At 41.0% G+C, this 27,374-nt stretch overlaps 2 protein-coding genes across 4 annotated transcripts in view; both read left to right on the forward strand.

The window, feature by feature from the left end:
* rimbp2a (RIMS binding protein 2a) overlaps positions 1-11,083 on the forward strand; it is a 68,134-nt gene extending 57,051 nt beyond the window's left edge. For all 3 annotated transcript variants that reach the window (XM_072661351.1, XM_072661350.1, XM_072661349.1), the window contains 4 exons: positions 373-473; positions 560-631; positions 2,815-2,958; positions 5,887-11,083. In XM_072661351.1, coding sequence (XP_072517452.1) covers positions 373-473; positions 560-631; positions 2,815-2,958; positions 5,887-6,075 — 506 coding nt within the window. In that variant the 3' untranslated portion in view covers positions 6,076-11,083. The remainder of the gene's footprint in view (positions 1-372; positions 474-559; positions 632-2,814; positions 2,959-5,886) is intronic.
* Positions 11,084-19,300: 8,217 nt separating this feature from the next.
* The window catches only part of LOC140539407 (transmembrane protein 132D), a 30,588-nt gene continuing 22,514 nt past the window's right edge, over positions 19,301-27,374 (forward strand). The window contains exons 1-2 of the mRNA XM_072662115.1: positions 19,301-19,373; positions 24,338-25,187. Coding sequence (XP_072518216.1) covers positions 19,301-19,373; positions 24,338-25,187 — 923 coding nt within the window. The remainder of the gene's footprint in view (positions 19,374-24,337; positions 25,188-27,374) is intronic.

The following is a 27,374-nucleotide window of genomic DNA, read 5'->3' on the forward strand; positions in this document are numbered from 1 at the left end:
AACACAGAGGGAAAAGCAATGTACATATAAGAATCTGAGCTACTTTGACAACGGCCAAATTTTGATGGCTAAACAATCTCCAAAACATCAGGCAGGTCTTTTCTGGTATGCTGTGGTCAGTGCCTACCACAAGTGCTCAGATAAAGGACAAACAGTGAACGGGTGACAAGGTCAGGCTCACAAATAGGACCTTCTAATGTTATGGCTAATGTATGTGTATGCGGGAAATTTGTCTTAAGAAAGAGTTCTGTTAAATTGTTTTAAACTTTTGCCCTTTGATATACACCTGTTGTGAAGCGTTCATGCATAAGAGATGACTCTGAGATGAGAGGTTATGCTGTGGATCTGAATAATTCCTCCTTCCTTTCACAGAGCAGAACAGAAAAGGTGGCCGTCACCCTGTGGCTACAAGAAGAATGGTTGCCCTTTACGACTACGACCCTAGAGAGAGCTCCCCAAATGTGGATGTCGAGGTGTGCACACACAAACACACCCTCAGTGTTTCTCTTTGTTAACTGGCCTTGTCTGAGGAAACTCAATGTTATCCTTCCTCATGCAGGCAGAGCTGACCTTCTGTGCTGGTGATATCATCGCTGTATTTGGGGAGATAGATGAGGATGGATTTTACTACGTAAGTAAAAATGTGCCTTGAAATGTAGAATTAATTCCCAGGTCCATGCTGAACTTAGCTGCAAAATCATGATAGTGATGAGGAAAACAATTAAACACTGTGATATTCCTGGAAGGGGAAGGAAAAGGGCGATGTATATCCAAAAACTTATCCAACGTTTCTTCTAAAATTCAGAATATTAATAAAGAGCTTATCCCCTCTTTACTGCAATAACAGTCTATACTGTTCTTGGGAGGCTTTACACTAGATATTTGCAACATTACTATGAGGATTTGATTGTTTTCAGTCATGAGAGAGTCCCAAGATTTTAATCGCAGGAGAGGTTGAGTAATGAAGTTGCACGCCAGTTCATCCCAAAGGTATTGGGTTGAACTCCATTGCTCCAGAAAACACAGTCCCACTCCCACAGTGCAATGCTGGGAGGCTTTATACTCCTCTGACCTTGGCATTAGGCATAGTGACTGACATTGGCCATGGGAGGCTTATATGTGGCCAAGAACAGTGGTCTGGCCTAGAAGTGCATTTTGCCATTTAGCCTGACAGTCTGTGTATGTGGGTTAGTTCCCTGCCAGCATGTTTATGTGGGGTTCACATGGGTGGGACATGTCTAAGAGTTCCAGGTAGACATGGGCTCGGAGTGGGTTTGTACATGTGTTGTTACTGGGACCCAGTGCAGACCACCCTAATTTCGCATGTGTCCTAGACCCATTTAGACCCCGTATACAGTGTACAACCCCCCTGGGGCCCATGTGTACAGCCTTTCCTGTTCCCATCACTGACCTTGGTGGGACCCTGGTAGGCATCCATTTGTGGGGCTAAAATGTAACCCATGTAAACAACGTTCTGGTTCCCAGTTGGGCAAACCATACAGTCCCCACATGGGAATGTTATCTAGGGTAGTTGAAACATGTATGCGCAAAGAGGTTACCGGCCGGCTGCCACCTCCATATTGGTGCTGTTAGGATGTTAACATTAGCTAACTTGCCAATCATAACAGTACAAATACAAGGTAAAACAGTATATCTAATTACTTGGTATTGGCAAGACCACAGTGCTGCACGACCAGTCACAGAAAAACATATAGAACTGCCATTGTTGGACTTCAGTGTGGAGCTGTGCTTCGCTGATCTAATTTAGCAGTTAGCAGACTGGTGGACGCAGCTAACATAAACATCAGATGCACAAAAGTGAACCTAATGTGCCATGTCATATTTTCACCACAGTCATATACCACACACTGAATTTTAGTGTAATGGGGTGATATAGGTTAAGTGTGTTCAACTTAGATGAGGAGCTAACCTAGCATATAGCATGTAAGCTATCTTGCCTATAGTAAACAGTAAAATCAGAGAAATATTATAATACACAGTCCTGACTGACTGTGTGTGTGTGTGTGTGTGTGTGTGTGTGTGTAGTTTCCCTCTTTTATTGGCTTTTTTTACATTTTACATTTAAGGGGACATTTACTTATAAGCAGCCTTTCCCAAACCATCCCTCCTCACTACACTATGGAGTGACACTCCTAATGAAGTCACACTCTGTGCTCTGAAGGGTGCTTTTAAGCAAGGGGAAGGGTAAAAATTCAGGAAGAAGCATTGCTGTTAGTTGGAGGAAGTAAGGAAGGAAGGAATGAATAAGTAAATGAACGAATTGACAAATTCTTTGCAGCTATTGGCAGTCCAGCAAATCTATGCTTGCCTGGTCTGGGTTTGTTTCAGTTAGGATTTATGCTGCTGTATTTTGTACAAGTTGTAGAGGATGTATCGTCTTCTCAGTAAACCTAGTTACAAGAGCACTACAGTAATCAGTTCCACTTGTAACAAATGCACGGACAGGGTTCACTCCATCGCCCTGGGATGCAGATGTCTAAGTTTAGCAGCGTTTCTCAGATGATAAAAAGCTACAGATAGAAAGCTCAGAGGCTCAGCCTAGTTTATCATAAAGGATAAAGAGAGTTTGGAAAATGGTCACGTAAAAATGAATTGTGGCTGTTTTTGGTAATTAGACTGCAGGGACAGACTGCAGGGCTCGTCCTTTAAACGTAGCTGTACGGATCTGATGAAAACCTGTCCATTCTGTTTTATATATCCTGCTATCTTTCACCACAAAGTGATCTGTGCTTTGTTGAGTTTAGCTCTTATCATTTAGATGGTGATTGTGCTTTCCTGTCTGTCATTTTGCAGGGGGAAATGAATGGACACCGGGGCTTGGTTCCCTCCAATTTTCTAGAAGAAGTGCCTGATGACGTGGAGGTCTATCTGACAGACACTCCAACCCGCTACGAGCCGGAAGACCCAGCGCCGGTGCCACGCCCGGAAGCCAAACGGGTACACCATCGCCGCTCTCAGCGCTAGGCCCTGTGTCCATCCATCCTCCGTTTGAGTTCCGTCCACTCGCCGTCTCTGTGTTTTCTCTCGTGCTTGTTTGTTTTGTGTGGTGGTGAAAGTGCATAGTGGTTTCCAGTCCAACCTTTCTTGCGTTTGGAAAGGGAGAAGCAAAGCCCATCAGTGCGCAGACAGACAGACAGAAAGACAGACAGACAGACAGACACATGTAAAGGCATGACTTGTGCTGCAGTGTGGGGGGGGGGGGATGTTGGTAGAGCATCCTCAGAGGACATTGGGACAAAAGACCTAATCTCATTCCTGCAGTGGGAGGGGAATGAGACTCAAAAATGTCTTTGCACTGAAACGTGACAACCTACAAAATGACAGTGAGCTTAAGTGCTTTATGAATATGTCCAAAGGGTCCTTGACTCATGATTTGTTACCCACTGAGAAGACTAATTTAGAGGCTAATGTAGGTCGTCCTTCATGAGATAAGCATGCCTTTTTCAAAATGATACCTTTTATAAAAGCGTAGTATACGTCGGCTTTTGTGTTGTATTCCTTCAAGGAGGCTTTGTTTCGTTTTGTATGTTGCACACCCTTCAAAAGTCTATTTTTCAGAACCTAAGAACTTTAAGGACACGCGAACATCACTCATCCGCTCTCTTACAGAGAGAACCAAATGATAACACATTTATTGTAATGATAAAATCAAAGAAATAAACAGAAAAAAACTGAAGTGAATTCTTATGATGACCTCCGTGACCTCTTATGATGGCATCCGTGTTCATTTGTGTATTGGTGTTTTTTTTTCTTCTTCTTTTCCTCATGTTTGATGTGTGGATGTTACTGAAACGATGTTGCTGCATTCTGATTTCCTTTTTCCCACCCGCTTGGCAAAAACAGCAGTGGAAGATTTTTTCATTTTCCATCCTAGCAGGCTGTTTCTACTGTGTAAATGAGCAACTGGGGATACCAGTTACTGATCTCATGCAGAGGAAAAGTGCACTTAGGCCCAAGAACTGAAATTCTGCAGGCAGTATTACAGATGGCCAAAAAAGTGTATAGAATATGAAGTTTAGAGTTGGTTCACTAAGTTTGGTTCTTTTAAGGATAAATTAAGCCCATAATCTACTCTATCTACAAATCCAGCTGGCTCTAAACACATCCGGTGATGTCTTTTGGGACCGTTTTCCACAAGTTTTCCTTTTGGTTTGTAGTTTGATCACTTGAAAGTTTACTCTTTGGCTTTCACCTGTGTTAACCCATTAATGTCTATAGCTGAACTTTTATCATTTTTTCGTCATATTAAATTCAACGCTTTCAATTGGAACTAATGTTTTATCAACAATACTTTTATCAATAATGTAAATGGATACTGGAATATAGATGGAAATTGTAATTATTATTTAATAATTATTATTTAAATTAATAATTGTTATATTTAATAATAATTATTATTATTGAATTCTTATTTCCCCTTCAAGAGTGATTTTTAAAAAGAATTTTTGGAATACAATACATTATAGTAGTACAATACACCTATCAGCCATAACATTAAAACCTTGCACCTTGCACAAAGAATATTGTCTAGGTCCCCCTTGTGCCACCACAACATATCTGACCATTCAGGCGTCCTGTGGTGTCTGGCACCAAGACGTTAGCAACAGATCCTGTAAGTTGAGTGGTGGGGCCTCCATGGATCATATCAATGAGCTTTCGGTGCCAATGATCCTGTCACCTTTTCACCGGTTGTCCTTTCTTGGAGCACTTTTGGTAGGTACAGACCACTGCATACCAGACAAACCCCACAAAACCCGCCTGATGTTTTAGAGATGGTCTGACCCTTATGCTTGCCTAATTTCTTAATTTTCACCTTCAAGAATGAACTGTTTTCTTGCTGCTTAATATAGCCACCTCTTGACAGATGCCACTCTGGATAAAGATAATCAATGTTTTTCCACTTTAATCATTAGTGGTTCTATTGTTATGGCTGATCGGTGTATAATAAAATATGTCGTCATTTATGTAGTGATTTGTCTTTTTCGTCCTTGGCCCACCTCAAACACTGCACCTTGGTCCCCCAAGAGAAAATGTTTGGTCACCCCTGCTCTAGAGCATCAAGATCTGTGGCATATGATTTAGTATGAGTTTTTTTTATCATACTAAGTTTAATTGGACATGAAATGGGTTAATGTGGAAAGCAGAAGAATGTTGTTTTCCAGGGTAAAATTACAGCAGATATTCTTTTTATATCACACCAATGCATTAGACAATAATATGGTATCTACAGTTGGTTCCTGGTGTGTGGTTTGTTGATGTGTCTGTTCTGGTGCTGGCAGTAAAACCCTGTTCTCCTGGCTTTCCCACAACTTACTTTTCTTTATCAGTGAAGTGGCCGCATGTTAAGTGCTTCTTGTTCAGTGGCTTCTCAGTCATGCTATTCCGTTGGTTTGATTAACGCGTTATCCAAGGCTATACAACTAAGTGCGATAGCAGTGTGACTCACAGAACAATACAGGCAGTTAACTTAATTTCCCATAAGTCCTCTATGCACCAACTGTTCAGATCAGAGCATTGTAATTCACGGTGTAGATCCTATTCAGCTTGCTGCCTCATGATTTGCACTCCTGCTCTCCTGGGTTTCTCGCCTACTCTTTTTTTTAACAGAGCCTATACAGCCTGCTGAGTCATTGCAGAAATGACTCACTGTGGCATCTTTAGAATGGTTGGAAAAGCTTTTTAGGGCCCTAGACAGTGTGTGAAGGTCCAGAATAAATAGTATCATGCAGCAGTGAAGCCCAGAAATAGGCATAGCGCTTCTCAGACGAGCTCTCTCTACTTTGTGTTGAAGCTGGCACGTGAGGTAAAATCACACTTGCTGTTTAATACCCTGCACTGTCCCCCTCCCGATGGATCTCTCATTAGGTGCCTGTGGAAAACACAGTTCCAGCCCCGGCCCCCGGAAGACCAGCGTCCCCCACTGTGCGCCCCCTGCTCCCTGTGGGCCCCATCAGGCCCCTGAGCCCCGCCAGGGGCCCCCGAGACCTGGCCTCCAAAAAGAAAAAAGGACTGCTCTCCAAAGGGAAGAAATTGCTTAAAAAGTTCTCAAAGTAAAAGTCATTTGATTCAGATCTGATCCACCTGATCTCCACACACACACACACACACACACACACACACACAAAGCTTCAGCAAAAGGGCAATATATAATGGGCTCAAGTCAACAGTGCAGTGTTAAATCTTTCAATTAAATCTATCTACAATAGTATTCATACATACCTGCCATGCACATATATTAGAATTCGCGCTCTTTCCGGTGATTGTGCTGACGTGCTGAAAATTGAGCTCACTCCTGACAAACTTTTGACGTTTCTTTCTTCTCATTCAAATGAATGAATGGTAAAGTTTTTTGAAACAATGGAAATTGAACTCATTGCCATTGTATGTCAATACCTGCTGAATATAGAATATGGAGGCATGGATAGCGTGATAGGATGATAAGCTCCCAGGACAAATAATGCAGTCACATGCATCATTTCCATCTAATTCTTGATTATACATCCTCTTCCTTAAAGGAGAATTTCTCCAACTGAAATGTTCAATAGTTGAAATGTAAACTTTGTTGTAAAGTAGTACATTGTAGGTAAACTGACCAAGTTCATGGTGGTGCTGAAAGGAACCAGGGGCCACAAAATCAGTCATTTTATTTACTATCCAAAATGAAAAATCTAAAAACATTGTTTCCTCACTAACTATTTTGCAAAGTACTGCATGTAGCTACCCTTTAGAATCAGCAGTTTGCTGGAAAGATGCACATTAGGGTGTTGTTAACAAGTGTTTGCAGATGGGGCTTAGTGTAGAAAGCAGGAAATCAGAGGCTTTTCTACTTCCAGTGTTCTTTGTATTTCCTGTGATAGTTTCATCACAACTATCCAAAATGTGAATTCTTTTTTTCCTTTTAAAAAAAACAATGATCACCCGCAACATTAGCAACACTAATTTTGCATAGGTCCCCCTTCGCACCGCCTTTGGGTGTCATTAACAAGTGTCTGAGGACGAGGCTTAGTGTACAACGGGAAAAGTAGAAAGCTGCCAATCAGAGTGGGTGGGTGTGTTAGCGTTTAGAAGGTTGTTGCCCATTCCTACGTAATAGAGGGAAAATTACCCTCTATTTCATCATCAAACGCAGCAGAACCTCTTGGGGCACAGTACCCAGAGTTGGAACAGCAAAAGTATAATTTATCAGCATCATTTTTTTTAAATAATTTGACAAAGTTATTCTTTTTTTCTCCCAATTTGGTATGGGAGGTAAAGACTAAACATGTATCTTCTGATACACGTGAAGCCAGTCTTCCACTCTTTTCCAACTGCCACTAATGCAGCATTGCCGGGCATCCACTAAAACACTGAGGGGGGCACCATCTACCCACCCAGACAACTTTCTTGGACTTTGGCCACTGATGACAAAGTGGAACTTGCGACCCCTGGGCCATAGTGGGATCGCATTAGTCGCATTAGAGCTTTGTTGGTCAAGTGACTTGTTTAAACAAAATGCTATAAGCAATATCTCTTTAATAACTGTAATATCTTCATGGGGTGTAGCTTTTAGAAGATCATCACTACTGCAAACACTTGACTTGGCCTTGATACAGTTCTCAAGAAAGGAGCTTTTTTCCAGTCAGATAAAGGTTACACTCATCTCTTGAGTTCCTGTTCATTTTACCCCACTTCTCCACTAATGTTGTGCCTCATGTCCAAGCAGAACACGTCCCTAAAACTTCCACATTCCAGATTGACCTCTGTAGAATATAGAATAGACCCAAATAAAAAGAAAAATGGTTCAGCAGAACATTGGGAATTTTACCAGACCAGGAGCATCACCAGACCTCCGTCCTGGTTCTGGAAGTGAAATACTGGAATATGCAATGTGCAGCCAGTTTTTGGGATAATGGACAAAAATTGATCAAAACTGTAACCCTTACCTGGCAGGACTGGTAAAGTAATTAAGGTAAAGAGATGCGTGACCATGGACTGAAGAAGAAATGATACATGTGAGGGTATTTTTGTCAGTGAGCTTGACATGAACTGACAGATTAGCTTGATAATATTAAAAACCCATTTAAAGCCCTGGCAAAGACTACGATTCATAAATGGAAGACTGCCATCATTCCCAATCATTTACAGATGGTAGGCTAGGTGCTATTACAACAGAGATGGCAAACGACGAGAAATATCTTTTAAATAATGCAGTGGCCTTCATCAAAACTCAATAAGCACGACCATTTATTACTTACATCTGCTGCCAGTTTCCCATGCATGGATTAAGCCTTGAAATTTCTCCTCGGCCTAGGCTTAGGCCGAATTCGGGTCTGAGAGACTGGCGCATGATGTTTTAGCACACCAGTCTTTGCCAAGAAGCCATTTCTCACCTATCTGTTGTTTGTACTTCATCATACTGGTTTTATTCACAAAATGTCAGTTATCGAAACGTACGCCTCCTGTGTTTGCCTTCAAAATGCACAAAAGTGGGATTTGTGTGGTGAGTGACACCAAACTGGTACATGTCAGTGTGTGTAAGTGTGTGTATGAATGAGTATATACCGTGTCCTGTTGCCATACGTTCACGGCATCCCTTAAACTGAAAAAAGCGAAAAATGTACATATGTGATCAAGTGCTGTGCTGCTAACTACACAGTGTTTCATTTCTCTGTAATCTGACCGTAGGGGTGGTGTTGTCCTCAAAAGAAAAAAAAATGTAATCAAAGATGTCTAGATGTTTCCGACTCTGCACACGCCTGTTTACATGCACTTGTTTGGGAGTGGGCTAGATAAACATGGCTTAGGCCTGAATAACTGAACTCACTACTAACTACTGCTCAAGCTTTCAAGGGTTGCTTTTCCAGAGCGACGTATTAGCATGTAACACACCGGGAGACTTACAGAGGCCTACACCGATGAGCCAAAACATTAAGATCCCTCATAGATGAAGTGCATGACATTGATCAAAAGTGCATGTCAAGGTCTTGCACGAATGGTCAGGCTTAAAGACCTGAGTGATGTGGCCAAACGTCTAAATCAGAGCATCTCCAAAATGGCAAGGCTTGTGGGGTGCTCTTGGCCAACTGTGGTGGGTAACTGCTGACAGTGGTGCGGGGTGGGACAAATCAGAAAAAGCTGACAGGTTGTTGGGCGCCCAAGCTCATCGATGTGTGAGGACAATGATACCTATCATATCTGGTCAGAACTGACAGAAAAGCTACTCTAGCACAAGTCTCATTGGAGAATACGTCACGGTACCCCCTACTGTGTACTTGCAGACCAGCCAGAGTGCCCATGCTAACCCCTGTGCTTACAGTAGGCACACAAGCTTCTGTACTGGACCTTAAAACATGAAAAAATGAAAAAAGTTGGCCTGGTCTGATGAGTGCTTGTTTCTTTTACATTACTTGGATGGCCGGATATGCATGCACCGTTTAGCTGTTGTTTGACTGAAAGGAGTTAAAATGTCTGCTGTGACATTGTTGGTGCCAGATACCTCAGGGCACCATCATTGGTCTTGTAGAGTGAGCTGTTTTGATGACACACAAAATGACCATCAACATATTAGGCAGGTGGTCTTAATGTTTTGGCTTGTCTGTGTATGGCGCCACGTAAAAAAATCATATATTCGCAAGTGACAGTATCTAAAACATACGCAATATGCAATCTAATATTTCTCATTATTGTAAGATTATTATGCGATTACTGAACCTATGTCTCTATTTTTCTAACCCTATTTTAAACTAGTTTATTTTTTATTTTCTTGATTTATTTATTAATTAATGAAATATATAAATTACCGTATGAAATTAAAGCAGCTTAGTGCATTGGCAGAGAATTATTTCTTGAAACAAACAAACTGAAGAAACCGTAGCTGCGTTTGAGATACACTTTCAATTATTTCCTCAGTATCATTACTTACAATGAGTGCAGATTGGCTCAGTGGGAGTACTGAGAGAGCACCGGATTATTGATCACATGATTGTAGGTTCATTACTCCATGCCTGGTGGGCTGCCAATGTTGGGCCCTCGAGCAAGGTACTTAACCCCCTATAAGTGTAATGACAATAAAGGAACCTTTTCTGAACTCATTTTTAGAAATAGGCTGAAGATAACATCACAGCAAATCGGATTATTATCTGATTATTAGAATATGAGATGCACTCCCTACAAGTAAACCCGAACTAGCCAAGCTATCAGTTTTAACAGTGTGTATAACACAAGGAGGAGACCACCCATGATTTAGTTTAGATTGATCAAGCATCACTTCCGTCCAGATACCACAGCACAGTATCCCTACAGAAACAGACAATGGTTGCCATATCAGTTAGAATCTCCTGGTGCATTACAACACTCTGTCCTCTTTGGAAACAGAAATGCAAGGTTGCCAAACCAGCGCCTGACTGCATCGCCCTGTCCTGCAGCTCTCGCTGGTTTGGATTGCACTCCTGCTTGGTTTTATCCAGGGTATATATTATGTGTGAAGCTCGTATTTGTGTCTAATCAAGTAGATGTTCTAAGATGAATCAGTTCGAGTGTTTTGAATGATATCAAATTTCTATGGAATGAGTAGATTTTTTTATTTGTTGTTGGGAAAAAAAGAGATGAGCTATAAAAAGACAGAGTTTGACTGCCAAAAAGGAATGTACAAAAAGTTGAGCTGCCTCGACAGCTTACGTCTTCATTTTGCCAAAAAATAAAGAAGAGAAGGAAAAGCAAGCTTATTTTTGTTTTAACCACAGAATGAACTATAAATATATAGCTATAATTATAACTACAACTATAAGGATACATTATTATAAGTATGGATCCCAAGCATTCATTTGTGATTAGATGTGGTGTCTCTACTGTTTGGGTCACAGTTACTCTTTTTGTACTTTTTTCTCCATTTGTAGATAATTTATAAATGTTTATACTTGATTTTCAGACTGCCTTTTTAGTGCATTGAGATTTAATATTCAACAGTGCAAGCATTATTCATGGTGTCCTCAAGAAAAGATGTTGAAGTCTGCAGTTGTGTGCTCGCTCAGTGGATTCAAAGAAAAAGAGAAATCATTGGCCTATATTTATGACTACAGTGTGACTGTGCATGTGTAATGTACACATTTTTTTCTAAAGGAAATAAATTTGATATTTTTCAAAAACGGCCGCCAGTGTGTTTACTGTGGTAAACTGCGGCCTGCTGTACTGCAGTTCCACCACCTGTCCACATGATGACAGTAGCGGTCTGACTATAGGCTGCTGTCTCCTCGTCGATACAAGTGCTGGCTTGGAACTAAGCCTATGGGGAGGAAAATGGAAATACACACAAAGGAGTATTGTCTGAATGAGCAATAAAAATAAAATGGTGATGCAGATTCATTTATCAAGTATTTTATCAAGAGCTTTACCTTATAGACCTGTTGTCAAGTCAGGTCAGGACAAGTCACAGTTTATTTGCCATTTGAACAAAATGGCATTTGTGGTGAGGCTCAGGTAATCCCTCCACAGTAGGATGGCACTAATTCACAGAGCTAAATATACTAAGAATATAGAAACAAGAGTGTAATATATTCAAATATAATATAATATAATTCAATCCATGCTCCAGGCATTGCCTACGAGGAGCTTGGTGTGTTGGTGGTATGGTAGGTGATATGGTAAAGTGCCGCTAGGTCTAGTGAATGAGTGTGTGTGATACCCTGCTATGGGTTGGTTCCCTGTCCAGTGGGTATTCCCGCCTTGCATCCAATGATAATGGGTACCCACAGGGACCCCAACCAGGAAGAAGCAGATAAACAAATTATATGGTAATTTGCATATAAATATATAAATAAATATAAACATCTAAATAAATAATCAGCATGTAATTATCAACTAGGGTAGAATCTAATATTGCTAACTATATTCTGGTGACTTGCTGATTTTGTCTGGATACCAATATATTGCCAGGGCAAGACCTGCCCTGTTGATTTAATATCTATTGTACATATTTTGAACGAACCATAATTAGAGTGGGTTTCGTGATCCAGAACTAATCATCCAACATCCGTGCCTGACCTCACTAATTGCATTCACCTCACTAGATACCTCTCAGCGGTCTCAAATCCAATAACCAGTGCAAAGCCTTTCCAGAAGAGTAGAGGCTGTTACTGCAGCAAACTGGGACAAACCTCTTAACTCATGAACAGGTGTCAGCAAACCTCTGGATGTAACCTACAGCATATTTGACAGTTAGATTAAGGGATACTTTGACAGACTCAGAAGGCTTACATTTTTACTGTGTAGGCTTGCACTGATTCAGTGAGTGTCGTGAAACCACTCAACTCAGAAATGTGAATGAAATGAATATTCTGTGTATGGTGTGATCTTATCATTATTAAATCAAAATGCTCTGAAGGCCTTGGCTGTTCACATGCTACATAAAAAGCTGATTTCGCTCACTGAGCCATGGAGATTGCGCTGTTGAATATTCGCCCAAGCAGAGAGAGAGAGTACACCTCCCCAGAGTGGCAATGCAGACGCTGTTGAGCAGAACTGCTCCGTGTTGAAATGCAAGACGAGACTGAGCAGTGGGATAGCCCTGTTCTGAATGAGAGGGAGAGAGAGAAAGAGAGAGGGGGATGATTATGCTCATATATCACTGGGTTTCTCTGGCTCTAAGCCCTGCTCTCCTACCAGTCAAAAGTGAGCTGTAATGATCCCATGGGGCCGTGGGCCAATGGGTGTTTAAAATTCTCTCCGGCTTTGACCTCTCGATCAACGCCTACTTTTAACAGGACCCCCGAGCTAGGACACGGGAACTCGTTCATCTTCCTGCTTTTCCGTGAATATTTCAGAAGTTGTAAAACAGCCGCACGCAGCGAGCGCTGTCTTACTGACCCTGGAGTGAAAGAGGCATGTTCAATAGCAGCACTTTCATGAGCAGGGCCAGAACAGCACACAATAGGCCACATTTTTACAGCATTTCCATGAATACGCCTCTAATATCCATTTCTGGGATAAACTCCACAAGTTCTTTAAGCATGAGCTTTTTCCTGGCCATTAGTCATCTGTGAAGTGTATACTCTAGTAAAGGGCCTGTATTTCATGTGGGACTCACATGGGTGGAACGTGGGCTAGGTGGTTCCAGGTGGGCATGGGCTCTGAGTGAGTTTGTACATGCGTCATTACTGGGACCCAGTTGGGTTTCCCAAATGAGCCCCATCATTATAGCAGACCATAATCTCACATGGGTCCCATCTAGGCCCCATTTGCAGTGTACAACCCAGAGTTGGCCCATCTGTAACCCCTCCTGAGCCCATCACTGACCCTGGTGGGTATGCATATGTATTTCTGGTTCTGCGTTGATACCCATACAGGCCCAACATGGATGTTTTTTTTTTTTTTTTTTTTTTTACATATATACATATTTGAGTGTCACTGTGTTCCCAAAATACATTTACATTGGCCATCTTCCAACCTCTACTTATACCTCAGGACTGATGTGTAAATAACTGTTGGTTGTTTTGGCTGCCCTTTTCTTTACCTCATTGGAAAAGCAGTCAGATCTGAAACAGTATCTCCATCATGATGTTTTTGACTGTTTAACATAATGTGAATCTGACCGTTGTTATTTACGATGTATCCAAATGTCATGATGAAGAGACTTGTAAACTGGATTCACAGTTAAAAGAAAACTTCTCTTGGATGAGATGGGGTGGTGATCATTCAACATCCTGACCTCACTAATGCCACAATGCTTCCAAATATAGTAGGAAGCTTTCTCTGGACAGTAGAGACAGTACCTCCAACAAGAGCATGATAAACTCTTTTTAATAGTCTTGATTTCAGAAAAAAGCCAGGAATGAGCAGGTGTCCCAATACTTTTGTTGGTATAGTGTATAGATGAATGTATGGTGTTTTTAATGACATCAAAAAAACTAAATCAGTGAACCCCAAACAGTCATATAATAAATAGTGCAAAATTATATGGACTGCTTAAATTGCAAAAAGGGGAATATGAGCCAATGGCACACAAGTATGGCTTTTAGCTCCCTAAACTCATATTTTATTTATTCTGGCATTGCTTTCTTAGAGTCTTCTTTCATTTTGAAAGGTTGTCTACATACAGCAATGCAACAGGCACTGAGGCCTTGTCTGAATTTCATGCCTTTGGTACTGGGGACCTTGTGGGCATAGGAGCCTTGCAAACTTCGTTCTATGGCCTAGACACTGACATGGGGTTAAAAACATGAGAAATTCTCTTCTAGACATACCGAACACTATTTAGAGTGTATCCAGAGCAGAGTTTTTGACCTCCCCTAGCCTTTCCTTCTTGCTGAGGAAAGATGGAGGTGAGAGACGACATAGCAGCTTGGATTCAACTTATCTTCTCATCCTGTGGGGACCAGAGTGATATACATCCACAACACGCTGAGAGGCACATTCATTCATCATCTACTAAGAAATGCAGCTCACACTGAGAGAAAGAGCCCAGCACTGACCAACCGGCTCCATACATCAATGTCATTGAAGCTTTGACTGAGCCGTCCTGCTCTTTCATACACTCTGCTCTTAGTATAGCTTCCCACTGGTCAGCCTGACTGCCAAACAGTCTATTAATGTATTTATTGTTGTTGTATGACAACAGATTAGTCATCCTTAAACATGCAAGTAGAGAAAATGCTTGTTAGGGTTATGGAGTTGTTAATATGCTATGCTAGCTAATGATAATGTGAAAGCGAAGTCCTTAATAAATGGCCTGGCCTAGTGGACTACATTACACTTAACTGTAGTCATTTATCTTTATACGCCAACAAATGTTATGAAGCAGGTACAGTAAGTTCCCTCATCACATGGTTTATTCATAATACGATTTTGGATTTTGATTTATATGCAGATGTAGGTGGGTCTAATCATTTACATGATGAGGTTGGGAAGATTGAAATACTCTACTGCTTCTCTAATGGAGTTAGTGTATTCAAATTTATAGGTAGGATTAGTGCTATTCTGCATTGGTGTGACAACCATCATTATGTGAAGATCACTCTGAAAAGCTCAAGCAATACTGTGGACAAAGATAGATAGATCAAGCCCCTACCATGCAGTCTGCCTTTACACACATTTGTTAAAGAGTGGATGGTTCTAAAGAGCTCACTGAATTCCAGCGTGGTACTGTAAAAGGAGCTACCATTGCAGCAAGTCAGTTGAAATTTCTTCCCTCTTAGATATTCCACCATTAACTCTGAGTGGTATTAATAAAAAAAGTGGAAGCTTTTAGAGACCACAGCAACTATATATATTCCAATACTTTTACCATAAAAGATAAATAGAAAGATAGATAGAGCTAACTAACTTTTTAGGTTCAAGTACCTATTTTTGAGTGTTTGATACAGTGTCCTCTGTAATGTTTATGATATATGTTTCCATACTCTTCAGAATTCATTTTACTACTGTCATCAGCATTTACATTATCAATATGGATGAATGTGCCAATACAGACCCAGGCCATAAAACTCCCACCACCATGTTTTACAGATGCATGCTTGAACTCATGGGCATTTAATTTTTCCTCCACACTTTGTTCTTGCCAAAACTATGGTCTCACCTGTCCTAAGAGCCTTTCCTTGAACTCTGCAGGCACTTTTCAGTAGTTTTTAAAAGCTGTAACCTGGACATCCTGCTTATGGCTTGAACTATGCAGAGTTCCTTTGTAGTGTATTTCTATTTATGTCAATTCAAATCTATTATGGACAGTATTCATTGACAAATCCCCACCTGCCTATTCAAGAGGATTATCCTTGATACCAAGCATCAGTTAAATCCAGAATAGGGGTTTAGGGTTGGAGTGGTATTTGTGATCCAGAACTAATTATCCAACTTGATCTTGATCATGCTCAAAAACTCTATATATGGATCTATGGCTACCTATGGATATTTATATCATACTGATATATAAATTGATACAAGATTGGTTAGATAAGACAAGAATTTGTAAATGCAGATTATACTGTATTATATGATGTTATATAAGTGTATACAATACATAAATAAATAAATAAATAAATATACAGGGTGGCAGTCCATGACAGGGTACCACACACACCTCTTCACTCACATAATAACACCCAGGGGCAATTTAACATAGCTGATTTACCTACCATTTCTGTTTTTGGGTGGAAACCCACACAGACATGGAGAGAGCACTCTAAACCTCTTACAAGCAGCGACTAGAGCAGAAATTAGACCCACACACACGTACCTGCAGCCCCCCATGCTTCCCTAAATACATATCAATGACTTAATCAATATTTTATGAGTAGTTTTGACCAGAGGGGGGTGGGACCCTTGTGGGGGACCCTTATGAGTCTTGGTTCCTCCCAAGGTTTCTTCTTCCAGCTCCTTGTCATTGTCGCCTGTGGCCTGCTCACTGGGGGTCTTTATGTTTTCTTGATCTCCTGTCCTATTACTGGATTCCAGTAATGCTGCTTTGTAGGATACATTTACACGCCATTCAAATACATTTGAATTTTAATTATTTAAGGTCCTGTAGCCCACTAGATTACCAAAATGGGTCAGAAACACAGCCAGGTCAAAGTCCAGATCACCTATTCATATTCCGGTCACTAAGCTGCCGCTTGTGTTATTTTTTTGGTCTGTGGTCTGCCAGGATTTGGACTCTTTCCCAGACATGACTAATATGATGCAGACCATTTGCAAATTGCGCTATCAGAGTCCTAATGATTGGTGGCAGCCAAATCCCAAATAAATAGCATAAATAAATTTCCTCCATTTTAGCATGCAGATTCATTTGTTTCCAACAGAGGCCTTTAATGTTAAAAAAAAGCCCTCGCACATCAGGAGACAGAGTGAAAATCACAAGAGCTCCCCCTGTGGTTCTTTTCACTTTCAACTGATTGCCATCCTTTTCTTCAAACTTATTTACTCCTACCAAGCTTTTTTTGGTAGTGCGAGAGGAACATATTCATTTTGATCCACCAGCACAGTGAGAAGTTTCTTTTCATTTGCAAATGAGTCTTTTTTTTATAGGCTTTTACCTCGGCACCAGGGGCATCCGCATTTAAAAGCTGCCTTGTCTAAAACAGCGCTTGGCACTGGCAGCTGCAGGAGGCAGTCCTGTCTGATTTATTCCCAACATTAACGGCCAGTGCCACGCGTGTCCTTGCAGAGGGATATGTGGCACTTATCAAACAGCAGGACATTAAGCCATGCTTTGTCATGCATAGAGCTGACAGCAGCGATGTCAGGCTGGGCCACAGAGACAAGGGGACGGGCCTTACCGCGTCTTCTGACTGACAGTTGATTGATGAGCCATTGTTCAGTGAGTGGACTCCAGTTGGAATTCATTCAGTGTCTCCTGATTTATGGTGACCTTGATCACTACACAAATGCAATGATGACTCATATTTCGGAGGGACACTCCTGTCCTAAAACAAATGAATTAAAAATGGGGTTTGTGCAGGGGTTCCACACGTTTACATGAGAGTGACTAAGCATACTAAGCATGGCAGCTCATTATAGCAAAGGTAGAGAGGAAGAGTTATAGTGAGTCACTTTCAATGTGATTTCCTTAGAGGGAACTCTGACTATTAACACGTGTCTAATGCGCTACAGATATAGTGTATACATCAATGCTTGGGTCTTTGCCTATTTTTAGGGATCTTAGGATTGGTGGAAAACCTTTCAAAATATGGTCACAAGAATGATTTTTCAGTCCGATGTGTGAAACCCTTTTTGCTTGGAGAATAGCGGACTGTCACTGTGCACGGAGACAAAATGTTATTGTTGCACTCTATGGTCTAATTGTACTGGACAAGTAAGCCATATTGAGGCTCAAAGAACCCACACCACACACACAACTGTGCAGAGAGGGTGGACATCTTGGAGGTTGCAAACACAGGGCCAAGACCATTTTTTCATGGCTTTATGACCATGTTCAACAGGGGGCGCTGGCATCCTACTGCATCATAAATCCAAGCATAGGCCAGCTGTGCTCCAGCCCAGTGCCAACTGTGCCAGCAGTGGGTTGTGCTTCTTTAAACAGCCATTCTTAAGCACAAAGTTGCTGGATGAATCCCAAATGGCTTACTGCTGGACATATGGTGGACTGTTTGGGTGCAGAAGCCACTGTTTAATGACTGTGTAGTGCACTGTAACCATACTGGGAGAGTATAGTTAAAATTTAGTCCCATAAAATGAAAGACAACACTTTCAGAGTGTTGTAGATCTCAATTCTTTATCGTCATTCAAGTAAATATCAATTGAATTCACCATTATTTTCCCAAACTCTAAACTAGGCCATAAGCCTATGGCTGTACACTATAATTGCCTTATTTAAAAAAATATTTTAATTTAATTCCTTTTTTCTGTTAATCCTGGAAATGTAAAGCACAAGTCTAACACCCCTGAAGTTGAAGCACCCATGTTTTCCAGTGTCTATCATAACCTTAATCCTAATCCTGACTCTATTAGAACTAAACCAAACACACCAAAACTCCCCCTATACCCCTGACTGCCACTAGGAAACTATGACACATATATCATGTATGAATAACAGTAAATAATAATACATGACTTACTATGACTGGGTTGTCATGGACTGTAAGCCAATCATAACAGACTTGTCGGAAAACGGGTGGGGAAAAAACTGGCTCGCTCCTCTCCGCCTGAAAGTAGTGCAGGCCAGTTTTTACAGTACTGTGTAAATGTCTAGAGTCATTTGCCATATTAACAATGTATAAATGCTGTTTATAAGCAACAATATTTACCTTTACAGTGTGTATTTCAGAATAAAATAAACACGAAGTCTATATACATGCATTTATATAACGTTCTGGATCTTGATAGTCGTGGATTCTTCATATTAATCTATTCAGCTTTCTCACACATGCACGACTCGTTATTGTGACTGGTCATCATAGCCCGTGGGTCAAACATAGCGGACATGTCGGAAAACGGGTGGGGATAAAACTGGCACGCTCCTTTCCACTCGTTCAGACGCTCTCCGCCATTGCTATTGGTTGCTGGTCACGTGGCGGCAGAGACGCGCTGAACCTGAACATCTGCGCGCTTCGGTGTGTCTCCAAAACTCTCAGTTTGCACATCTGGCTCCACAAAGGCAGGAGCTGACTTTACCGGACCGATACCGGACGTGTTTGAGAATGGCCCTGTGTTGTTTTCAGTAGCGTCTAGTGACCAAGCAGGCTGCTGGTTTACTGGCCTAATCTCTGGCAGATCTGGAATGGTAGCTCTCACTTCTTGAAGATTAGTCCAGCAGTAGTCGGGTTTAGCTTAGGCTTCGTCTTTGCAGTCTGCAGTAATGGTAAACACAGGTCTCTTACCCAGGGGAGTGCTGCTGCTGATGGCCGCCTGTCTCGCTACAGTAATACAAGGTAAGATGTTTGTGCAGATTTAAGAGATTTAAATAGATTAAACTACTTACTGTTGATCAGGTAAAGTCATTTTACTATGTATGTCCTTGTCTGGAAGAAGCCAAGAAACCACTTGACAACTTAAGTGCTGTCTACAGTCTGCAGCTATCCTTCACTATATATATATATATATATATATATATATATATATATATATATATATATATATATATTCATTATATGTATAGTGAAGGCCAGTCTTTACAGTACTATTCAGATGTTTGGAGTCGTTTGCCGTGTTAGAGGTGTTTATTTTATTTATAATTGTATCAAATAAAATAAAATAAAATCACATTTATTGTCCCATCATCTTACACAGATATTTACAAAATAGAAATACTGAATATATACACATTAACTTACCCTATACACACTACACACACTCTATACATACTCTCTATGTACATTACTGCACGGTTTAAAATGTACAGCTTTAATAAATAAAATATGAAATGTTTACATTACTATTTCCATCTATAATTGTAATATATTATATATTTGTATATATTTTAATGGCTTTTACAGTGTGATTTTACAAATGAGATGAACAAGAACTCTATTTAAATTATATGATATTATGTCAAATTACCTGCCTTGAAATTTCATCTCCAGTTTTGAAACAGGCCTCTCATGAATTCATAATACTATTCCTATTATAATTTAATTTTCTATGCTATTTTTCAGTCATCTTCAGCTCTGCTCATCATTCCGGGCACATCTACCATTCCATCATTTTTATTAACAGCTTTTCAGTGTCCTAATAGTTATTTGAAACCACGTTGCATAGGACCCGACTGTCAGAATAATTTTACACAGTCACGATTGATTCCCAACTTTTGATTGTTAGTGCATGACATACCTTGCAAAAAGCACATGGCAATGGAAATGTAATATGGTTATATTGACCATATTGTGCAGCTCTAGCGTGCAAAGCAAAAACAACAGTACTGAAATAGCACTAAAAATAATTGGGATGTGATGTACTGGTGTTTTAGGTACTTTTGGAACTTATCTTTCGCGACCACTTAGTAGGAGTGGGTTCACCTAACGTCAGCCCTGGAGCTGCATCTCTCCATCAACTCCATCTGGGGACAGGGTGGGCCCTGTGGGTTGTTGTCATGAAATTAGGTTTTAACTTTGATACAGCCGTGCAAGATAGTCAGATCATAGTGGCTTATGTGCGGTTGGAGTTCACTCATGTCTGGCCTAATGTGCTTGGACACTGTTGTGGACACTAGTTCATTACTCCCCTGCAGCTGTGGCCATTAACCTACTTTGAGTTGTAGCTTTTTTGCATGGGATTTCCAGAGTTGGGCTGAGATGGGATTTGTTTATTAGGTTCATAGTTTTTATGGGCTTTTGAGTCGATACGATGCCAGTAGGAAGCTTCATCAAACGGATTAGTGGACTGTGAGTGAGGCGTACTGAAGTGTTGTTTAGAGATAACCTGTATAATGGAGAGAAGCTGCCTGTCCAGCGCTGATAAAGATTTTATGGTGGTTTTTTTCTCTCTCTATTTCTGCCTGTGTCCAAAGGGGCATCTGGGTTCTTTGCAGTCACCCTAAATTTAATATGTATGCTAGATAACATCAATCTCGTCGGGAGCCTGTGCCTTCACTGGCTCACTGTGAAAACCTCATTAAAATGTGTCTCTTTTAAATGAGTGGGCTGGAGGGAATCCATAGGTGCTGCTGAAATGGTATGGGCTGTGTTCACGGTACGGATGTCCCTGTTCAATCCACTGGCTCTGGAACAGGGGTTTTTTTTCAAGCCCGATCAACTGCCGATCCTTGGTTTTGTTTGTGGCAGAGCGCCCTCTGGTTTCCTCTAGATGGCATTAACAGGGGTGATTTTCAGCTGTCGCAGTGAGAAACTCGAAAAGTACCCTAGACAGTATTCATCCATGACCTTCAGTAAACAAAACAAAAAGAGCCTTCTTTGAACTGGTAAGTGCGGTGGCTTCACGAGTTCACTGCCAAAACAAGGGTGAAGTTGTTCTCTTACTCAAACTTTCAGTTCCACCTTAAATGATGCAGCAGTTCTATTCTGCTGTTGAAATGTACACAGTGTAACTGCTGTGCTATTTAAGGTGGAATGGAAAGTTAGAATTAGAAGCCAGCTTTAGACATTGGATTTTGTTGTAAACATGAGGCTGCAACAGCAAACAGTACACAGGAAAGCAGTTAAAGTGTTTGTTAGTTAATATGAATAGAACCTCCATAAAACATCTAATTTTCTGCCATTTTGCTGCTTAATGCACACAGAAAAGCAACTCACAGCTCATTCAGTCTTGGTCAGGGCTCACTTGTAAAAGAGATTTTTTTTATTCTCAGTGTGACCCTGGTTAGATAAATCACCACACTATAGAACAACTATTACACATAAGTAATCAACAAACAGCAACAGCTATTCATTCTGAATGTGTACCACTATACACATACATACACAAACACGCAAAGTGATTTAACTGCAGCGCTTTAAAGGAACTGGGAGCTGAATGGTCAGGTAGGTCAGTCAGACTGGATTATAAAATATTTATCTTATAGTCTGATGGATTGTAAGATATTACACACATTATAAAATTTCAAATAGTCATTAAAAATGCTACCAAACAAAATGGTACTGTATATCGCTGCTGTCTAATGAAAAACATGTATCGCCATTTGTTCCATTTTTAGGTTTCCTCATGATTTGAACCCTGTAGCTGCTCTGTGTGATTAATTTAGGATGGACAGACCAATACAAATGCTCCAAAATCACTTTTTTAATTATAATTATACATGGACTTCCATATAAAGCTAAGATTGAAACTTGCTGTTTTGTTTTTTATTGCACAGCGATGATAAACTGTTCACTATAAAAAAGTAATTTGACTGGTGTTTACTAGTGAAGTCAATAACAGCATGTCTTACTTGTTCATTTGTATTAACACAAAGACCGGATCGCATCTGTATCAGTTGACAGTCAGCATTAGGGTACTCAGATCAAATCTGGGCCAAAAACACTTGATCGGGACATTCCTAGCTCAGGGTCTTTTGATACATGGCGAAAAAGGAAATTTAAGCTGTTCAGGGTTCATGGGAATTATAACTCATGTGTGAGTTATAATGTGTTTCCACCCTGTTGTGTCTTTTGTTGTACAATATTTTGTAATTGCAAATACATCCATGAATCAGTGTGACACATGCAGCGCCTTTTGACAAACTACTTCAAAAGATGCGCAACATGGCCAGATCAGCCTTCAATTTCCAACGCAGCTCTTTGGCAATCAGCGTCAGAAGGCAGCACAAGCCCTGATGCCTGTCGGAAGGGAAAGGTTAAGTGTCTCCTTCAGACGAGGGATTTGACAAGTTGCTTGTCTGGACACGCTGAACACCTGATGAGAGCATTTGGGACTATTTTCCTGCCTCTCTCCGCTGAGCTGCATGCTAAGAAACGCACCTACACCTTTACACCGTAACAGAGTGAGATTCTGTGGGAAAGTCTGGTGGTTGAAGAGCCATTAAAGAGGTCAAAATCAAACCATGAGAGAACTCGGGGGCAGGACACTGCAAGGACAGCTTGCAAGATATAGTACCAGTCAGAAGTTTGGAAACACCTATGTATGAAGGTTTTCTTTTAAATAATTTGTACTGTTTTGCGCATTATATGATAATAGATCGAAATATGCGCTTAAAAGGGGTTTGAGAAGTTAGGGATGTACAATAGTATCAAATTCATTTCTGTCATTAGATAGTTGCTTAAAAACTGGACAGATGTGGCCAATATAATGTTAGGCGTCTTGATCAAGGACTTTTTTTGTGTAGATTGGTGTGAATTGAACCTATATAGTGAATTAAACCATAGTCTGCCAACGGAAAGGCAGTGACGTTACCCACTATGCTACACCAAACATGCATCAACTAATACATGAAAAATGTCAGAGATCGGGCTACAGTTTCTATATTTGTGCATACCTACTAATCTACTAACTAATCAAAACTCTAATATTTCTATATACACTATGTGTCCAAATGTGTCCACCCTTTCTAATAAATGCATTAGGTTGCATCCATTGCTGACACAGATGCAAATACACACACACACAGCTTGTCTAGTCCCTGTAGAGAAGAATGCCAATACACTAAAACAGCTAAACATGAACCAATTGGCACCATACCGAATGCCAGCAGTTGGGAATGAGTTGGGGGAATGATCATCCACCATCCTGACCTCACTAACACTCTTATTGCTGAGTGCAATCAAATCCTCACAACAATTAATGCTCTAAAGTCTAGTAGAAAGTCGTCCTGGGACAGTAGAGCAGGATTTACCTTTTTTTGATACCCTGTTTTTGATGGAAGAAACAATTAATGAGTAGGTGTCCCAATACTTTTGTCCATATTGATAGCGTTACGCACTCAAAGACACCCATACTCACCATTTTAGTTTGACCTCTGCCTTTAACCCACCCATGCAGTAAACACACACATACACACACAGTGGACAGTGAGCACACATGCCCAGAGTAGTGGGCAGCCATCACTACAGTGCCCAGGGAGCAGAGAGGGTTAAGGGGCCTTGATGAAGGGCACAACAGTGGCAGCTTGCTGTGCCCAGTAATCGAACCCACAACCATGTCATCAGTAGCTCGGTGCAGTAACTGCTGAGCTGCCCCACATTCTTGATTTTCTCTCCATCAGCTTCATAATGAGCCACATGGGATTCTTTTCCAAGAGCCATGAAAAAGTTCCAGATATGCTGAGCACTTTTTGAATGTTGAAGGCTCCTTGTTATTTTCAAAAGGGATTTCCTTTAGTCAGGTGTGTCTGAACATTTGAATGGTGCTATGCATACCAATTGCTAAACCCAATGCAATACATCATGCCACATGTGGCCCCGTGTGAATACGTCACTTAATCAGTACATCACTTATTCTCTTATAGGACTAAAGTCTGAGCAGTCATCCGATGACCCAAAGACCCTTTACCCTGAAACGTCTCCAGAACTGACCTATCAGATCCTCAATGCTGACCATCTCTTTCTGAGAGACACCAGTCAGGTATTGAAGGGAAACCTTCAGCGTTCACAAAAGCAAACCTTCATCATCACTGGGCTTACCGGGCAGCCAGCCATCAATGTCAGCTATGGGCCCATGTCTGTGGAGCAAGCCATCCCGTCAGAGCTGCTTAACGTTGGCCCCAGGGTCCGAGCCTTCATACTGGCACGCCAGGTGCGTTCTTCAGCACCAATCATACGGCTGCTGTTTAACGCCACCAGCAAGGCAGATGCTGTAAAGGATGTGTCAGATCGTGTCAGGCCAGGACAAAGTGAAGCCGGCTACATCTGTGTTACAGCTCACGCATTCTGGGCACTGTTGGAGATCCGCACGACCTGCTCTATTCCTGCAAACGGAGGCTTCTGCCTGGTCCACTTGAAGCCGGAGCCAGGGTGGTTCAGCCCAGGCAGTTCCAGGTCCAGCAGGGAGCAGAGAGGCGACTCACGAGGAACCACTGTGGAACTTTACTACCAGACCAGGCCCAGTCCCACAAGCCAGTGTGTCGCACAGGACAGTAATCAGTGGAAGGGTGCAGATCAGGTCTTTGGTCCCAACATGAAGAAAATCGGCAACGTCAATCTCCTGCGTTCACCTCCAGGGAACCCCACGTTCATGCGTTTGCGCTTAGGTGGAACCGTGATCGTACAGACGTCTTCGAAACCTCTTAAGAATGCAGACACAGCCACCTTCTACGTCTTCTTGTCCAGTACCTCCCCTGTTGAACACTTTATACTCAGGTGAGCTTTGCTTTGTTTTTCTTGCTTTGCTGTTTTTGTTATTAGTCCTGCTGCATTTCCTCAATTAAAAAAACAATCAGTCCAACATTCACTTAGACTCTTTATTTTTCATTACAAAGAGAGCAGAAGTCCAGAGCATAATTCATTTTGGGTTTAGTTCAGCATAGTGTGTGAAACGGTGTGTAAAGATTTCTGTAGTCACATGTGAAATATCCTTATACATAATGTGCATTGTGAAAATGTGTTTAAGTACTATATGGACACAAATATCAGGACACTTGCTCATTCATTGGGTATTACAAAGAGTTCATCCTGCTTTTGTTGGAGTCACTGTCTCTGCTGTTTAGAAAAGTGTTTCTACTAGATTTTGGAGCATTCCTTTGAGGACTTGATTACATTTAAAGACAAGAGGACATTAGTGAGGTCAGGGTGTTGGATAGTCACCATCCTACCTTATTCCCAAGTATCCAACTGCAAATGGAGCAACTCCCCAACTCATCTCAAAGATATTAGATGGAGCACCATCATTTCAGAGAACACAGTTCCACTGCTCCGCAGGTTAATGCTGGGGGGGCTTTATACTCCTCTAGCCCACACCTGGCATTAGGTATGGTGCCAGTGTTTATCTGCTCGAGAGTGTGCTATACTATTAGCTATACTTCTGGCAATACAGAGACTATACACATCTGTGTCAGCAATGGGTGCAATGTAAAGTAGCTGAATGCATTCATTAGAAGGGGTGTCCACAAACATTTGGACATATAGTGTAGTCATATTGTATGTTCGCCATATCGGCCATCCAAGCTTAGTGAAGGGAAGAAAAGAAGTGGGAGCGGCTGTGTAATCCAATTATTGGAGCGGGTCTGATAAGAACCGATTAAAATCAGAGTAGATGTGATGTATGATGGCAATCTTCCAGCAAGGGCATTGTAGATTAATAAAATATAGATTAAAAATGACCTTTAAGATGAATTGACAGTTATTAGTTGGGAGTTGCATGATGCATGATGGTGATGCATATTTAAAATGTTCCTACTAGTTTCTTTACAAATAAGAAAATAACGTTGCCATTAAAATTCTTTTTTTCCTAATGTTTTTGACAGAGTTATATAGTAATACATTTGCCAGGGAAACCAAGACCAAGCTCCTCTTTCTTACTTCATAAATTTGTGTCCACATATTTGTGGACATCCATTTCAATGAATACATTCAGCTACTTTAAGTTGCACCCATTGCTGATACAGATGTACCAATGCACACACACAGCTTGTCTAGTCCCTGCAGAGAAGTATTGCCAATAGAATAGGACTCTCTGGAGCAGATCAACATGAACCTATTGGCACCATGCTGCCTAATGCCAGGTGTGGGCTAGGGGAGACTAAAGTGGAACTTTAGTATTAGTGTTCTCTGGAATGATGGGAGGGTACTCAATCCAATACGTTTGGGATGAGTTGGGGATGAGGTGGGGTGGTGATCAGCCAACATCCTGACCTCACTAGTGCTCTTTCTGCTGGACACATTTAGAACCTCACAGTAGTGCTCCATAATCTAGAAGAAAGCCTTCTCTGGACAACAGAGACAGTTACTTCAACAAAAGCAGAATAAAAGAAATAAAAATTGCGTCCCAATACTTTTGTCCATATAGTGTGCATCCTGTTTTCTTGTGACTTGTCTTGTTTTTGGACCCCACCACATAATTTAAAATATTTAATAAGCTGTCTATACTTTATTATTGCATTGTTTATTACATTTTAGTGTTTAGCCTTTTTAAAAATGCCATCTGAAATGTGACTTGGAAATTCCTGGAGTACTGATATTGTTTCAGGAGTGAGAATGCCTGCTAAGCATGTGTAGAATCAACATTTTTTAATGACACAGAAGTGACCTCCCATAGTGTTTTAAGCTGCCCAACGTTTTGTGTATTATTACATTGATCTGCTGCAGCATGATGATCTAAATCCACTATTAATATTAAACTATTAAACTATTTAGAAATAGGATTCATCTTGTTTGGGATTATCAGATTTTCTCTGAAGACATTACAATCACCAGCTGTTTTTTCCCAGAAGGGTATTTTTGGTCAGGCCCAAATAGGATCATTGAGTAGGAGGTGCACCAGGGATTGAGACAGCAATGTCCCACAGTAATGAGTGTATGTACCTGAGAATACTGCTAGGGGTGGGTCCC

This window comes from Salminus brasiliensis, chromosome 18 (assembly GCF_030463535.1).
Source record: "Salminus brasiliensis chromosome 18, fSalBra1.hap2, whole genome shotgun sequence".
NCBI lineage: Eukaryota > Metazoa > Chordata > Actinopteri > Characiformes > Bryconidae > Salminus > Salminus brasiliensis.